Source organism: Coenobita brevimanus, chromosome 65 (assembly GCF_032717465.1).
Source record: "Coenobita brevimanus isolate Jiangsu-jjx chromosome 65, ASM3271746v2, whole genome shotgun sequence".
Lineage (NCBI taxonomy): Eukaryota > Metazoa > Arthropoda > Malacostraca > Decapoda > Coenobitidae > Coenobita > Coenobita brevimanus.
Genome location: NC_137018.1, coordinates 19,508,574 through 19,526,297, shown reverse-complemented (window position 1 = coordinate 19,526,297; position 17,724 = coordinate 19,508,574). Strand labels below are relative to the sequence as shown.

The following is a 17,724-nucleotide window of genomic DNA, read 5'->3' as shown; positions in this document are numbered from 1 at the left end:
CTTATCCTACCAACATGTTACCTTATGTCTTGAGGGGCCCCTTGCCCATCCACACACTGAATCAGTAACTTCCAGGAGATTGATCTTAAGAGCTCTATATTGTTCATTAACATGTCTGTCAGCAACTCCCTGTTCAACCACGACTCTACTCATCTCGCTATAGAAGGCATCCCTTACTGCTTGGTTTTTTAACTTCCATATTTTCCTCCTTGGTGCATAGGTCCTCTTCTTCACCACCCATTCCTGAAGCACCATATCACATATCATTAATCTGTGTTGCGTTACACACTCTTCCCTCCTTACAACTTTAACATCCCTCACCAACCTCCTATTAGTCCTCCTGACCAGAAAAATAGCCATTCTGGCTACTGTTTCCCTCACTCTTGCATGTAATCAACCTACTCTTTCTTCTCTTGCGATGCATGTTGCACACAATCATGTTCATTGCCTCCCCAAAATAAAGTACTGTATCCTTTCCCTTTGCACATTCCTCGAACCGTATGTGCATCCCCCACGTACACCATCATATCCTTGAGCTGCTTCACCCACATCGTTTAAGTCCCCTCCCAAAACTACAATCCCATCATCCTCCATACCACTTACTACACGTACCAAGTCGTCCCAGAATCTAACCCTTTCCTCGTCATTCAAGCCAGCCTGTGGAGCATACGCTGATGGAAATGAAATTGTGAGCTTACTGAACACAGTTTTCACGACTATAATCCTTTCACTCACCCTCATTACATTCATGACATATTCCATCCATTTTTCCTTAACCACAACACCCACACCTGTAAAAAAAAAAAAAAACAATAATAATCTTCCAGGATTCCCGGTACACCTCCACTCCCCGCCGAGGCAAATTATACGCTAGTTAAAAATCAGACTCTTCTAACCCGCTAGCAATTAAACTTTAGGCAAACTTGCTCCACTTGTTTTGTCGGCTATCTCATCTTCGAATAAACAGTTTTCACTTTAACTTGGCCTAAAATTGCCATCTCTCCGTCTTAAATGTTGAGCTGTAACAAGAGACTAGCAATAGAATATTGTGCTATTAACGAGTGGATATAGAGCCGTAGCACTGTCTTTTTCTGCCAGTGAGATATGTGAAATAAGTTGCATCTCTCTATTTTGAAAAATGAGCTGTAACAAGAGATTAACACTTGAATACGGAGCTAGTCACGTAAAAGTACAATGGAAAGGTAGCATTTAGTAGTACAAAGGAACAGTAGCATTTATATTCTGCCTTTAAGCGTTAACAGTCACGAAGAAGTGCTACGGAAAGTATGTAGAGCCGATGTATTGTCTTTTTCTGCCACTGAGCTACGTGAAATAAGGTGCAAAGGGACGAAAAATCTGGGCCAAGTTAAGGTGAAAGAGCTGTTTTTCCCCTCGACAGGCACCACTGACAGACAAAGCAAAACAAAAACAGAAACGGACAAAAAACATACAACAAACAGACATCATCATAATCATAATCATCATCATCATAATCATCATCATCACCATCATTAAGACTTTTTCCAATCTAAAGCTTTGGTGAGGCAGCATCCAAGAACAAGGAAACAAAGTACAAAGTGGGAATATAGGCACACACACACACACACACACACACACACACACACACACACACACACACACACACACACACACACACACACACACACACACACACACACACACACACACAATATTACACCACAAAAGGTCCATTTTATAACAATGAGGTAAAAGCATACAGACAAACAGAATGGAGGAGAGAGTATGTTTGTTTTGCCAGTGAGAGTTTGTGAAGAGGCAGAGAGAGGGAGAGAGAGGGAGAGACAGAGAGGGAGAAGGAAAGAGGGAGGCAAAGAAAGGGGAGGGAGAAAGGAAGTGAGGGACGAAGAGCAGGAGGGAAAGGGAGTCAGGGGCAGGAGGAAAGAAACAGGGAGAGAGAGAGAGAGAGAGAGAGAGGAGGAACTCAACCACTTCCTCCCAGCCTCAAGGGTAAGGAAACAGGTCCCTGCATTTTACTGTGGAGAGAAGATATTTATTTTTCCTCTCTGCTATCCTTGTCTTATTCTAGGGTTTTGAAAGAGAGGGATTGTCTTCCCCTCCCCCCTTCTCCATCCCCCTTCCTCCCCCCCCCCTCCCCGGCTGCTAAGAGAACATTCCGCGGGTGACTTAGTCGGTTCTGGAGTGGCACTGATGTCACTGTTCGGATACACACACACACACACACACACACACACTCGCTGGTGCAGTGGTAACGTTCTCGCTTGCCAACTGGTGGACGGGAGTTCGCGCCTCGCTCAGGTTGCGAAAAGTTTCACTGACGAAGTGGGTGGTTACTGTCCCCCTTGAGCAAGGGGACGGGTGTGTGCGTGTGTGAAGATCACAGCCTTGCCCTTAGATCGGACTATATGAGCTCTCAGCTCCCTTCCGGGAGGGTAAAAGCTGACGATCACGACCATCAAGTGATCCTGACCGACCCGGTGAATTACCCAGTGAATTACACACACACACACACACACACACACACACACACACACACACACACACACAGAGGACAACCACAAAATCAACATAGTAACTTAAAAACGCTCCTTGAAGTACCAAATCAGCTGCTACACACACACACACACACACACAGGACAACCACAGAATCGACATAGTGACTTAAAAACGTTCCTTCAAGTACCAAATCAGCCGCTACAGTTAATTCACATATAGGAAGACGACTCCTCATATTCTGGACAGCACAAGACGAAGTAAGTTGCAAAAGGACGAAACTCTGGGCCATGGCAAGTAGTAGTAGTAGTAGTAGTAACACCAGGAGCGGCAGCAGCAATGGTAGCAGTAGTAGTAGTAGTAATAATAATAGTATTGGTAGTAGTAGTAGTAGTAGCAGCAGCAGCAGAAGCAGTAGCAGTAGTAGTAGTAGTAATAATAGTATTGGTAGTAGTAGTAGTAGTAGTAACAGCAGCTGCAGTAGTAGTAGTAATTGTAGTGGTAGTGAATGAAGCAGTAGTAGAAGACTAGTAGTAGTAGCAGTAGTAGTAGTAATAGTAGCAGTAGCAGGAGAGTAATAGTAGTCGCAGCAGTAGTAGTAGTAATAGTAGTAGTAGCAGCAGCTGTAGTAGTAATAGGAGAGTAGTAGTAGTAGCTTCAACTCCATGCTCATCTGGACGTGAACCAGTGGACTGCTGGACAAAGCACCGCCTTTTCTGCAGTGTACCATCCTCCTTTAGGGGTATGGAGACGGGACAGAGGGACGTTTAAATGCCCGGGCAGGTCCATCACTCAGTCATATAGGTGCCGCCACATGAAGGCCTCCCTCTCCAGCACTACTCGTCATGTAAAGGGACACTGAAACACAACGATTATTTAATTCATCCATCCATCCATCATCCAGTACGACGTTGCCTCATGAGCAGCGTAGGAGCCTGGGGCTAGGCAAGTTGGTCCTGACATTTAAGATGACAGTGACCTGCCTCACTTATCCCTGAGTGGCATTACGTAAGCAATAAACCCCAACCATCCCTTGGCTATAAACCTTCACCGGCCCAATCCGATTGGAGCGCCTCAATTACCCACTAAACCACCAGGCGCCATAATTTGGTTATATGGTTGCCACCCATCATAGTAAATGGTTTCCTGGTGTACAGGAAACCATTCGGCTTGTCACTCAGTGTAGAGTCACCCACAGGCAGAAGGAACAGGAAAGAATGAAGGAAACAAAGACAAAAGAGGGAGCGTAAAGTCACCCGTAGACAGAAGAACGAGGAAAGAATGACGCAAAGAAAGGCAGAAGAGGAAGGTAGGAAAGAAGGGAGGAGAGGAAAGGGCAGATACCCGAGAGCAGCACTACATCGAGTGAGTGGGTGGTGAGCGTCCCCACCTACCACTTTAATTTTATAGAAAAAAATATAGTTTCTGACACTAATCTCCCCTCTCTCCCCTCGGTGACATCCTCTCAACAACAGTGCCAGAGTTGGGACTTGGCCCGGGATGAAATAAGTTTATGCACCAGAGTTCCTTGGCTGTGATGAGGGAAACTGGGAGGCAGGGGGGAGGGGGAGAGAGAGTTTATTTGTATGATCCATTGAACTGTATGACAGGAAGCGTTTTCTTTATCATTTCTTACTTTCTTTACATTTTAACTGGATATCGACGCATTTGGCTTAATTCAAAGAGGAAATGTGAATCGTGACAACTGTTATGTTACATGTATGATACCCACGCTATTATTTGTGGTGATGTGTAGGATGAGAGCTTGTCTTAAAGTTTACGAGTGATTATATATATATATATATATATATATATATATATATGTGTGTGTGTGTGTGTGTGTGTGTGTGTATTTATGGTGTGATTATGCATGTGTATGTGTGTGTGTGTGTGTGTGAGAGAGAGAGAGAGAGAGAGAGAGAGAGAGAGAGAGAGAGAGAGAGAGAGAGAGAGAGAGAGAGAGAGAGAGAGACAGACAGACAGACAGACAGACAAACAGAGAGACAGAGAGACAGAGAGACAGAGATAGCGAAAGAGAGAGAGGAGGGGTTCAAGAGACCTCTGTGAAAGCGAATTTGTTTAGCTTCATTATTCACATATGTCCTCAGGTAAGAAATGAAAAATAAAACCAGTGATAAAAAATATGTCTGATAATTTTCACCCAAATGATATCTGGTTTGGTAATGAAAAGGACTCAGCCAAGTTTGTCAAAAAGGGGGAAGGAGGGGTGCTGTCCTGTCACCTACCCTGATATACCCGACACTATTACCAGGTTATATAAACGTCCCTCAATCCCCACCCCTGTCACCCTAAATGAGGATGGTGGGCCGCAGGAGTAAGAGTAACATTCAGCCTGCAGTCCACTGGGTTTGCGTTCAGACTGGGATTTTAAGAACAAGGGAAAGGAATAAGAGAGATAGTGATAAACAGACTTAACTCCTCTTGTTTCTTCCTTCTTTCTCTTTCTTCCTTCTTCTTCCGTCCTTCTCCTTTTCTTCCTCCTCCCTTATTCTCCTTCTCTCTTCCATCTACAATTCATGGGTCCCCAAAGTGGTAAATATCCACTCCTATGGGTCTATGGGACTATCCAAGGGGTCGATAACTGGCTGGGGATCAAAGGGGGTTGATAATTGGCTGGGAGTCAAAGGGGGTCGATAATTGGGCGGGGGGTCAAGAGGGGGCCAATAATTGGCTGGGTATCAGTTGCGGGTCGATGAATAAAGGAAGGTCAATTGGGGATCAGTCAATCTTCTGGGGTCGGAAGCTGATATTCGCAATAAGAAATTTAAATTAAATGCACAAAACATAATGCTATAAAATACGAATTATTGGTACATGATATATGTATAATTAGTTTTTATCACACATTTTAGATTAGTTTTATTGATACAAAATGATATCTTAATTTTATGTATCGTTAGCCACAATCACATGACGACCACACCAATACAATATCTCTTTTACATGGATGAATTACCTTCATTTTCTTTAGTCGTATGCACTGTTTTTACAGATACTGGGTAAACATAGTAACTGTCTTATCTGTACACATGAAAGCTTCATAACTCATGTCCCGTCCACTTCCTGTATATCTGTACCCCGCCCCTTGTACCTCTCACCCTGCCCCTTGTCTCTCTCATCTCCCCAGTTCCAGGAAGGATATACTTGCGTGTAGTGTTCCTGTCACTTCCCGCACTGAGTGTATTCCTCCCATCACATACGAACCCAGACTCTGGACCCTGGAGAGCCAAGACATTTTCAACACCCATAGCGATAGGAGTGGTGTCAATGAAGTTTTTGTTGTGCCTTTACTAACAAACAAAATAGTAGTTGCTGATACCAAGAGTGAGTGCCGACAATATTCGCAAGAATATTTTGAAATTTGGATTCATCACTTCGTTTACCAATGAAACAATGCCTATGTGCTTACTATGTTAAAAGACTTACAGTAATGATGACACGAAAACCTGCGAAGATGACCAACTTGAAAGAATTCATTCTGACAATAAACACAAAAATCATGATTACTTTTAGGTACTGAAAAACAGACCAAATTAATAGACATTTTTCAAAGCACCTGCCAGTGTTGATAATGAAGGAGGACTGAAGGCATCGTACAGTACGTCCCTCACCATAACAAAGAAAGGAAAATCGCATACAGTTGGTGAGATTATAATTCCGGCAATTAATGAGGTGATTGAAACTGTTATGAAGTGACAGTCAACATGACCTAAAATGTCTGCCATGAAGTGCCAAATACAGAGCAACGACGAATTGATGAGATGGCCGATAATGAGGAAAAAACTTTGATATTTGAGCTTCAGCATTCCAAGTTTTCTCTCCAACTCAATGAGTCAACTTTCGGCAGTTCAAATAATCCTATGGCCTATGTGAGGTATTGTAGTCCAAGTCAGAACTGCATTGTTGACGATTTTTTTTTTTTGCCAAGTATAGTCAAGCTGATGCAAAAGGCGAGACAATCTTTTGATCTATGAAGGAGTATTCGGAGAAGTACACTATACCTATCAGCCATATTACTGCGGTGGCTACTGGTGGTGCACCAGCAATGGTCGGCCGCTACAGAGGATTTGCCTTTTTACTCAAGGAAAAGGTATAGTACCTGATGTTCATACATTGTGTAATACATAGATCTTGTAGCCAAGAAACTCAGTTGTAAACTGCATGATGCCTTGAAAGTGTGTATCAGAAAAATTAATAAAATCAAAGCACATCCACCTAACTCGCGATTGCTTGCAGTGCTATGTGAAAAGAATATTGCATCTCAGAACCAATTACTTTTGCAGACTGAGGTAAGGTGACTGTCTATAGGTGCTAGTTTTGAAAGACTTGTAGATTTATGCAACTCAACAGTGCAGTTTCTAACAGATGTAAACCCATCACTATATGAAGTGTTAAAAAAATATAATAATTCCCTTCCGTTTGGCAGACCTATATTCAAAATTTAATGAAGTACAGGAAAGTCTGCCGGGCAAAGATGTTATGATTACTCAGGCCATGACAACTCTATCAGGTATCCAAGCAAAATTAGGCCTATTCGAAGCTTCATTGGCATGTAGAAATTTTCAGCATTTTTCAAACTTACGGCAATTGGAAGAAAATTAAATCCTTTCAGATAGTTACTTGGAGATATACACAACGCACCTTGACAAATTAAGGGAAGACTTTTTAGTACGCTTTCAGAACCTGGAGTGCATGCTCGTGCCTGACAGGATTGTTACACCATTTTGTCTGCAAATAGAAAATGCAGACATTGCCTCTCAATTACAAGAAGAAGTTATAGAAATGACTATGGACATCGAAGCAGAAGCATTGTTCAGAATAAAAAGCTTCGGTGACTGTTGAAGCAATGTAAACACGGTTGGTAAATACCACCCGCTTGGTGCAGTGGTTAAGCCTTTTTCACTTGCATTCCCAAGGTCTTACATGGGTGGAGCTGGTCTTAGCCACTCAGATGCGTTGCTGACAATGCAGAGGAACAGACTGAACCTTGACGTGTGTGATGACTTACGACTACAACTCACCAATCTCCGACAAATATCAGTGTCCTTGTTAACACTCATCAGACGCATCATTTGCATTAATGATTGCAACCGTTTCAGTAAAAGAGGTATGTTATTTTTTTTTTCAGAATCACCTATTGTTTATGAAATCATCATCATCATCATTATTATTATTATTATTATTATTATTATTATTATTATTATTATTATTATTATTATCATTATTAGTTATTATTATTATTATTATTATTATTATTATTAAGATTGTTGTTGTCATCATTGTTATTATTTTTATTATTATTATTATTATTATTATTATTATTATTATTATTGACATTCCCATTACTACTAGTTAATTAAAGCAGTATTTGTTAAATTACTTTCATATAATGAAAGAAAAGCACTTGGGAGCCGAATGCTAATCTCCCGCCAGAATATGCTATTGGCCAAGTCCAAGATTTTGGCCATATCTTGATACCCTAATGGTTTCATGTTGATAGTTCAAGCCGTTCATGAGATATAATGGTGCTAAAGGCGGGAGATAAAAACTAGTTGACCTTTGGCAGTCATTTTGGTGACTTTGACCTTGACCCCGAGTGCCCATTTTCGAACACGGCCAAAACTTTGGCCATATCTTGATACCATGAAGGTTTCATGATAACTCAAGCCGTTCATGAGATATAATGGGAACACACACACACACACACACACACACACACACACACACACACACACACAAACATTAACGCTCCGGCTTCTAAAGGCGGCCGATACTAAATGCCTGGGGGTCGATGAACACTATGAAACTGGAGGAAGGGGTCGATGAGCTGAAGAGCTGAGGCAACACTGATCTGCAGCCTTCTTCCCCCTCCCTCTTCCCTTTCTCCTTTTCTTCCTCCTTCCTTACTCTTCGTCTCTCTTCCTCCTCCCTTACTCTTCTTCTCCCTTCCTCTTCCGTCCTTCTTTTCCTTCCTTCCTCTTCCGTCCTTCTTTTCCTTCCTTCCTCCTTCTTTTCTTCCTCCTCCATTTCTAATCAGTTTCTTCCTCCTTCATCTTCTTTTCCTTCCCTCCTCTCCTTTTCTTCCTCCTCCCTTTCTCTCTTTCTGCCTTCCTTCTCCATCCCTCTTTTCCCTCCCTCTTCCCTCCTTGTTTCCACTCTCCCTCCTCCTCTTATTTTCCCTCCTCCTTTTTTTCTTTCTCCTCTCTTCCAGTCCCTCCTTCTGGTTTGATATCCTTCTCAACTCTTCTGTATTATTCCTCTTCTCTTCGTTCATCTTCCTCCCTTTCTTCTCTCCCTCCTTCCTCCCCCCCCTTCCTCTTCTTCATCTTCCTCCCTTCCTTTCTTCCTCATTTCTTCTTTCCTCTTCCTCCCGTCTTCCTGTATCTCCTCAACCCTTCTTCCTCTTCTTCCTTCTCCCTTCCATTTTCTTCTCATTTTTTCCTCCTTGCTTCCTCATCATTCTCCCTCCCTCCCACTCTCCCTTCCTTCTCTCCTCCCTCCCACCTTCCTTCTCCTTCCTTCTTTCCTCTTTAATTTTTTTTCTTCCTCGCAGTTATCTTTACTTAGTCTTCAGATATCTAGCATGCTCTCTCTCTCTCTCTCTCTCTCTCTCTCTCTCTCTCTCTCTCTCTCTCTCTCTCTCTCTCTCTCGCAATATAGTGTTATTATCCCATATATGGTTCTATAAACATCTCGTGTTGATGTAAGCCTTCCTTTGTTTGCGTGGGGACGAGAAAGAGAGAGAGAGAGACAGACAGACAGACAGAAATGTGTGTGTGTGTGTGTGTGTGTGTGTGTGTGTGTGTGTGTGTGTGTGTGTAAGAGAGAGAGAGAGGGCAAGAGCGAGAGAGAGAGAGACAGAGACAGACTGACAGACAGACAAACAGAATGTGTGTGTGTGTGTGTGTGTGTGTGTGTGTGTGTGTGTGTGTGTGTGTAAGAGAGAGAGAGAGAGAGAGTCCTTACCAAGTTGAAGAAAATCATACAAAATTACCAAAACTAAAATCGAAAAAAAATAATAATCATAGTGAAGAATTTTGAAAACAGTTAAAATATATGAAAACTATTGATGGAAAACAACTAAAGTTTGAAACAAGAGACGCCCATACTTCAGAACTATTGGTCAGGTCTCACAGTGCAGCGCTCACGTCGGGCCTGGAGCTGTGTCTGTATCTATTTATATCTATTGACTGACAGGGCATCCGGTGAGGGGGTTTTGTCTATCTGGCTTTTGGCTCATCTATCTGTCTGCTTGTTTGTCTGTCTGCCTGTCTATCTCTCTATCTATGTATCTATCTATCTATCTTTCTGTCTATTGCCTGATGATGCATCCTTGGAGGGGTCCATCTATCCTGTTTGTCTGACTCTATATATTTATCTATCTACTTATCTGCTTATCTCTATCCAGCAGTCTGTCTATCTGTCTTTCTGTCTATCTGTTTATCTATCTGTTTATCTATCTACCTATCTATCTATCGGTATCTATGTATATACAGTAGACAGATGAAGAGACTGCTCTCTCTCTCTCTCTCTCTCTCTCTCTCTCTCTCTTTCTCTCCCAGCCCACACCACACTGATCATAATCTCCCATCAATTTACCTTCCAACATGCTCTCCTCCCTCTTACCCCTCCCTCCCTCCCTCCCTCCCCTTTCCCCTCCGCCTCTCCCCTCTCCCTTTCCCATCCCTCTCTTCCCCTGCCTCTCTCTCTCTCTCTCTCTCTCTCTCTCTCTCTCCCTTTACAAAACAAAAAGGTGGAATGAGGCTAAACACAAAGGTGGAATGAGGCTAAACACGAGCACACTTCAAACCACTAAACTGGGTCCTCACTTTAGCAAACCCATTCAACCCTCGCCATTAACCCCTTCACTGTAATATGTTTCCCTTGAGGTCAATAAAATAAATAAAACTAGAATAACGTTTCTCTATATTTGCCGGACCTCCAAAAGGCCATGATTAAGTCAGAAATGTTTTGTTACATACTAGTATGTCAGTAGCCAGGAGGGTTTAGAGGGGGGAGAGAGGGAGAAATAGAGTAGTTAACATCTCCCCACCCAGTTTAAGAGCCACACTGAGAGAGAGAGAGAGAGAGAGAGAGAGAGAGAGAGAGAGAGAGAGAGAGAGAGAGAGGGGGAGCAGATAACATCTCCACACCCAGTTCAAGAGCCACACTAAGACAGAGAGAGAGAGAGAGAGAGAGAGAAAGAGAGAGCAGGTGACCCCCCCCCCCCCGCATGCGTGGGCAGAGGTGGGATGCCAGTGGTCAACAAGCTGAATACTTAATGGCAGTTGTTTGTTCTTTTACTTGTCTTTTTAACTGTATATATATTTTTACCCCAGTTAGAGATATAAGTCAGACATTTGGTGTGCCATGGTCTCATCCCTCGTTTGTTGAAGTATCTGCTGGGATGGACGTTGCTGGAACCGAATAGAAAGGTGAAGGGTGGAATCATCAGTGTACGAGTGGATAGGGTTAGATGAACAGCTTAGAAGGTCACTGATGAATAAAAGGAAGAGAGTTGGTGATAGGACAGAGCCGTGAGGAACACCACTGTTGATAGATCTAGGAGAAGAACGATGGCCGTCTACAACAGCGGCTATAAAACGACCAGAAAGGAAGCTAGAGATGAAGGCAGAGATAGAAGGATAGAAACCGTAAAAGGGCAGTTTGGAAATTAAAGATTTATACCAGACTCGATCGAAAGCCATTGAGATGTCAAGTGCAATGCCAAAACTTTCGCCAAAGTCCCGAAAGGAGGATGACCAGGAGTCTGAAAGGTAGTTGAAAAGATCGCCAGTGGAGCATCCCATACTGACGATCAGAAAGAAGGTTGTGATAGGAAAGATGCTTTAAAATTTTTCTGTTAAGAATAGACCCAAAAACTTTTGAGTTACAGGATGTTAAAGCAGTTGGACGATAGTTAGAAGGTTGGGAATGGCCACCCTTCTTTGGACAGGCTGAATGAGAGCAAACTTCCAGCAAGAAGGAAAGGTACAAGTTGAAAGACAAAGGCGACAGAGTTTACCTACGCAGGGTGGATGCACAGAAGCACAGTTCTTGAAGACAACAGGAGGGACTCCATCAGACCCATATGCCTTGTTAGTATTGAGGCCAGTGATGGCAGAAAATACATCAGCTGAAGAAATTTTAATGTCAGCCATGTGGAAGTCGGCGGGGGGAAGTAATGGAGGAACAGCACCGGAATTAAGCTTTGATATAAAATCTACAGGAAATACTGTTTTAAAAAGGACCAAAACCTCTGCCTAGTCACAGTGAATCAAGTTTAGAGGATTTTATATTAAAGCTTAATCTTAAGCGAGGTACCAACTTTTGAATCGTACTGTAGTTTGCAGGGATATGACAACTGTAAATCCGGTTTTTTGAGCATCGGTAGTTGAGCATCGAATTGTTTGTTTGTTATGGATTAACTTACATACATACGTACATACAGACAGACAGAGAACTATATATACATAAATACATACATACGTACATACACACACGTACATACATACATACATACATACAGTACATAGGAACATAAATACATACATACATTATTCATACATACATATATACGTACGTACATACACACACGAATAGAGAGAGAGAGAGAGAGAGAGAGAGAGAGGTGGTGGAGTAATGAGGTGTGAGAGTGTCATGTGAGAGAGGGGGCAAAAATGATGAGGCACTTTATCATGAATCTCTTTCTCTCTCTCTCTCTCTCTCTCTCTCTCTCTCTCTCTCTCACACACACACACACACACACACACACACACACACACACACACACACACACACATACATACACACACACACACTCATACAAATACACTTTCGTCACTTTCATAAACCTGCTCTCTCTCTCTCTCTCTCTCTCTCTCTCTCTCTCTCTCTCTCTCTCTCTCTCACACACACACACACACACACACACACACACACACACACACACACACACACACACACACTCATACAAATACACTTTCGTCACTTTCGTACACCTGCTCTCTCTCTCTCTCTCTCTCTCTCTCTCTCTCTCTCTCTCTCTCTCTCTCTCACACACACACACACACACACACACACACACACACACATACAAATACACTTTCGTCACTTTCGTACACCTGCTCTCTCTCTCTCTCTCTCTCTCTCTCTCTCTCTCTCTCTCGGGTCTGTGATGATGATGAGGGTTAGCCAAGAAGTGAAGATCTGGAGCAAGAGAGTAGGAAAGGAAAATGGAGAGAGAGAGAGAGAGAGAGAGAGAGGCAGGAAGCGGGTGAGCAATATAAAGACATGAGAGATGGGGAAAAAATGGAAAAGAGGAAGGGAAACGCTGTATGAAAGGATGTGAGAATGGAGGGAGGAGGAGGAGGGGGAGGAGGAGGAGGAGGAGGAGGAGAAGGAGGAGGAGAGAGGGAGAGGAGAAAGGGAGAGAAAAAACAGGAATGGAGAGAGGGAGATGAGAAAGGAAGACAGAAGAGAAGAAGAGGAAGATGGAGAGTTGCAAGAGTGAAATGAAGAGAGGAATAATGAACACCGATAAAGGAAGGGAATCAGGAAGAATGAGGAGGAGGAAGGGGAGGAAGAGGAAGGGAGAGAAGAGGAGAAGGGAAGAGGTGAAAGAGGATGGAGATAAAGCAAATAATGGGAGAGGAACACAATGATAAAGGAAGGGAGCTGAAAGAAGGAAGATGAGAAGAAGGAGTCGACAAGGGAAAGGCGGAGTTGAGAATAGAAAGATGGGTGAGAGGTTAGAGATGAAACTTGAGATGGAGAGAAGTAGAAAAGAGGGAATAAGTGAGAGATGAGGGAGATATGGAGGACTGGTGAGGAGAACGATGGAAGAGGAGGGGGAGGAGGAAGGAGAGAGGAAGGAAGGAAGATCGGAAATGGTAGAAAGGGGGGAAAAGGGGAAGGAGAAGAGAGGAAAAGAATGAGTAGGGGGAGGGGGGAGGAGAAGAATGAGAAGAAGGAGAGGAGAGGAGGAGAAAACAGAAGAATGAGAAGAGGGAGAGGGGAAGGAGAGGAAATGAGAAGAATGAGAAGAGAGAGAGGGGAGGAGAAGAACGGAAAAGAAACGACAAAGAAAAAAAGGGAGGGGAAAAATCAATACACAGGAAGAGACACACACTGAGAAAGGAGAGAAAGAGAAAAGAAAGCGGAAAAGAAAGAAGTAAAAAAGAGGAGTGTATTTATAACTGCACCGAAGCCTCAGTAAAAAAAGACAGATTGCTCCTTTTGTCAACAAGGATAAGGAGTAGTAGTAGTAGTAGTAGTAGTAGTAGTAGTAGTAGTAGTAGTAATAATGAGGATAATAATAATAATCCTCATCCTCATCATCCTCATCATCATCATAATCATCATCTGGACCTCATTTTCCACACTAGGGCAGGGTGAGGAGTAGCAGTGTCCAGAAAGCCCAGCGTTGCCCAGTCCAATGAACCACGCTTCCATTCGCTCACTATTCAAGTCTCTGGAATCCTGGTTCTATCTGATACGCCAAAAACATTCAACACGTTCTGTAGTTTTCACATATCACGTTAAAAAGGGGTGCCAAATCCCTGATCATGCGCTTCTTCTCACAATATTTATCCAGCCAGCTAGATCTCTTGTCAGTCCCCTAGCCTCACCGACTTCCAAACCTCTCTTACTGACACACTCATCCGCCATATCCCTCCACCTTCTCCTTGGCCTACTTCGCCTCCTCCCTCCTTCAAATTCGCTCAGATATACCTTTTTCACCACTCTATTGTTATCCATTCTCTTCTCATGACCATACCATCTCAGTACACTCTCTTCGATTCTGATGTCCACGGACTTCCTCACTCCACATCTTTCACGAATCACATTATTTCGTATCCTATCCACTCTCTGTACTCCACATACATTCCTCAGCAGTCCCATCTCCACTGCTCTCACTCTTGACTTTTCATTTTTATGCCACACCATAGTCTCACATCCATATGTTAAAGTTGGCACTTCATGTAAGCCTCGTGCAGCTGCAACACTCAAGCCTCTGTTTCTTATCAAAGCCTTCATTCCACCAGCTACTGTTCTTTCCTTCCTTGTGTCACCCTACTTTCCACTTCTTTTGCACATTTTCCTCTCTTTTCTATCACTGTAACCAGATATTTGAACTCTCTCATGAATTCCAGTCTCTCTCCATTCACTGCACCATCGCACTGGGAGTCACCTTCTCTCTCAATAACCATCACTTTACTCATTTCTACATTTACTCTCAAGGCACGACGCTCACAGACATCAGCTAAAGTTTGCTCTAGCCTACCAAGTGTTTGTCCGGTATTTGCATCATCAGCATACAACAAATTTGAGATATTCCATCCATCACCATTCATTAACAACGCCATCCCTCTCTCCATTACTCGTGTTTTTTACTTATCTCATCACTCCATCCACATATATATTGAACAGCCATGGGGACATCACACAACCTTGATGCACGCCCACACTGATCGTGAACCATTCACTTAGATGCCCATTAACCCTTACACATGCTTCACTACCATCATAAAAACTCTTGACGGCACCTAGCAGCTTACCATCTACACCGTACTTGCGTAGAACCTTCCACAATCCTTCTTTGTCTACTTTGTCGTATGCTTTTTCCAGATCCATGAGTGTAATAAATACCTTCTAGTCCTTCTCACAAGCCTTCTCCACTATCTGTCTCACTGCAGATATTTGATCCACACATCCTCTGCCACTCCTAAAGCCACCCTGTTCATCACTCGCTAGGACTTCTGATATCTCTCTTACTTTCTCTATAATAATTCTTCCATATACCTTCCCTACCACACTCAGTAAACTTATGCCACGATAATTCTTGCACTCACTTCGCTCACCTTTATTTTGTACAGGGGTACAACCGCAGCCTTTTTCCACCCTGCAGGCACTGTTTCACTCATCCATGCCTTCTTACATATCTCCAACAAGCACTTCATTCCGCTCTGTCCACTACACTTAATCATCTCTGCATACACCTCATCAACCCCAGCTGCTTCACCATTTTTCAGCCGCTTCACAGCGCCCTTCACCTGTGAAAGTGTCACGTTTCCTGGTACTCCATTCCTTCTCTGCGCACCCCCAAAGCCAATCATGTTTACAGTGGCTCTGCTCTCTCTATTCCCATTCATCAGGCTTTCAAAATATTCTGGAAATAATAATAATAATAATAATAATAATGGTAGTAGTAGTAGTAGTAGTAGTAGTAGTAGAATTATCACTGTAGTAGTAGTAGTAGTAGTAGTAGTAGTAGTAATTATCACTGTAGTAGTAGTAGTAATTATCACTGTAGTAGTAGTAGTAGTAGTAGTAGTCGTAGTAGTAGCAGCAGCAGCAGCAGCAATAACAACAATAAAAACAGAATGATCAAATGTACAGTTCAGTGCAAAAATCGTGCCACTCACGTCCACAGCGATGCCCGCGGAGTCATATATAATCACAGGGTCAGCGCTGGAGGGACTAAACTGGTAGAACTGCTCTGCCCCGCGCCACCACGTGAGGGAGTACAGGTTGGCCCCCTCCAGGTCATAGCGGCAGGTTAGCTTCACCGTAGAGCCCACCTTCACGACACCAGGCACCTGCATCTCCATGATTCGAATCCCAGCCGTCCCTGAGCACAGAAGAGTAAGATTAATACGTTGTTGTTAGGATATAAAACAGTGAGATTAATATGCTGTTACCACGACTTACGAGTAGAAAAGAGTGACATTAATACAAGGTAACCAGGAGAGAGAGAGAGAGAGAGAGAGAGAGAGAGAGAGAGAGAGAGAGAGAGAGAGAGAGAAAGCAATTAATTCCCCGGTAGACTCTGATCGATCATGTCATAGCCCTACTAGGTGACGGGAGAGCGCTACGTCTCCCAACAGGGCAGCTCCCGGGGCGGGGCGCGAACCCTCGACCCTTCGATCTTGAGTGAGGTGCTCTACCACTGAGCCACCCTGTCCCCAGGAGAGAGAGAGAGAGAGAGAGAGAGAGAAACTTACTGTACAATATAATGCCTATCAATTGGACGAGGGCATTTGAGTTATACAATATTTACTGGAAAAATTAATAAATTGATAGAGAAATAAATAAATGAAAATGAAACTAAGCTGCTGAACCCATTTCACTGGGTTCACGTCTAAATGAACCTATGACTATAATGATAATAATAATAATAATAATAATAATAATAATAATAATCCTTCCATCCATCCATCATCCAAACCTACGTTGCTCCATGAGGAGCGTAGGAGGCCGGGGCTAGGAAGTTGGTCCTGACATTTAAGATAACAGTGACCAGCCTCACTCATCGCTGAGTGGCATTACATAAGCAATGAATCCCAACCACGCCTTGGATATTTACCTTCACCGGCTCAATCCGATTGGAGCGCAATAATTACCCACTAAACCACCAGGCGCCATAATTTGGTTATTTGGTTACCACCCAGAGTAGTAAATAGTTTCCTGGTATACAGGAAACCATTTGGCTTGTCACTCAGTGTAGAGTCACCCACAGGCAGAAGGAAGAGGAAGGAATGAAGGAAAGAAAGACAGAAGAGGGAGTGTAAAGTCACCCGTAGGCAGAAGGATGGGGAAAGACTGAAGGAAAGAAAAACAGAAAAGGATGGAAGGAAAAAAGATGAAGGAGGGGAAAGGGTAAACACCCGAAAGCAGCACTACATCGAGTGAATGGATGGTGCGCGCCCCCACCTACCACCTAATAATAATAATAATAATAATAATAATAATAATGGAAATACGATAAATCAATAAATAAATAATGTCAACAATACAGAAATAATACAAACTAGAGGTCCCCCAAGGGGGGACTCACACAAGCCCGAGCCGATACATAACTAGCGCGGTTAGGAATATGGTTTTGACCTTCACCTACTTTCACCAATTTCGAACCCGTAGGAGATTTTCATCCCTACTACACACCTGTAAAATTTTGTGATGATATTTTGGGCAGTTGCGAAGTTATCATGCTAACAGACACACAGACTTTGTCCTACTTTCAGCAATGTTAAACTTGTGATCGATTTTTTTCCATACTACACACCTGTAAAATTTTATGATACTTTGAGCGGTTGCGAAGTTAACGTGCTGACAGAAACATAGACACACAGACAAACTGAAAACAATTCTAGCTTCGCTATCGCGGCTGGTAATAAAGAGGATAAATAAATGAATGATATAAGTAAA

The 17,724-nt window shown here is 43.0% G+C and overlaps 1 protein-coding gene across 1 annotated transcript in view; it reads right to left on the bottom strand.

The window, feature by feature from the left end:
• Window positions 1-17,724, bottom strand: part of LOC145404942 (uncharacterized) — a 93,148-nt gene that overhangs the window by 52,071 nt on the left and 23,353 nt on the right. Inside the window, exon 2 of the mRNA XM_080276446.1 lies at window positions 15,942-16,147. Within this exon, the coding sequence (XP_080132572.1) occupies window positions 15,942-16,147 (206 nt within the window). The remainder of the gene's footprint in view (window positions 1-15,941; window positions 16,148-17,724) is intronic.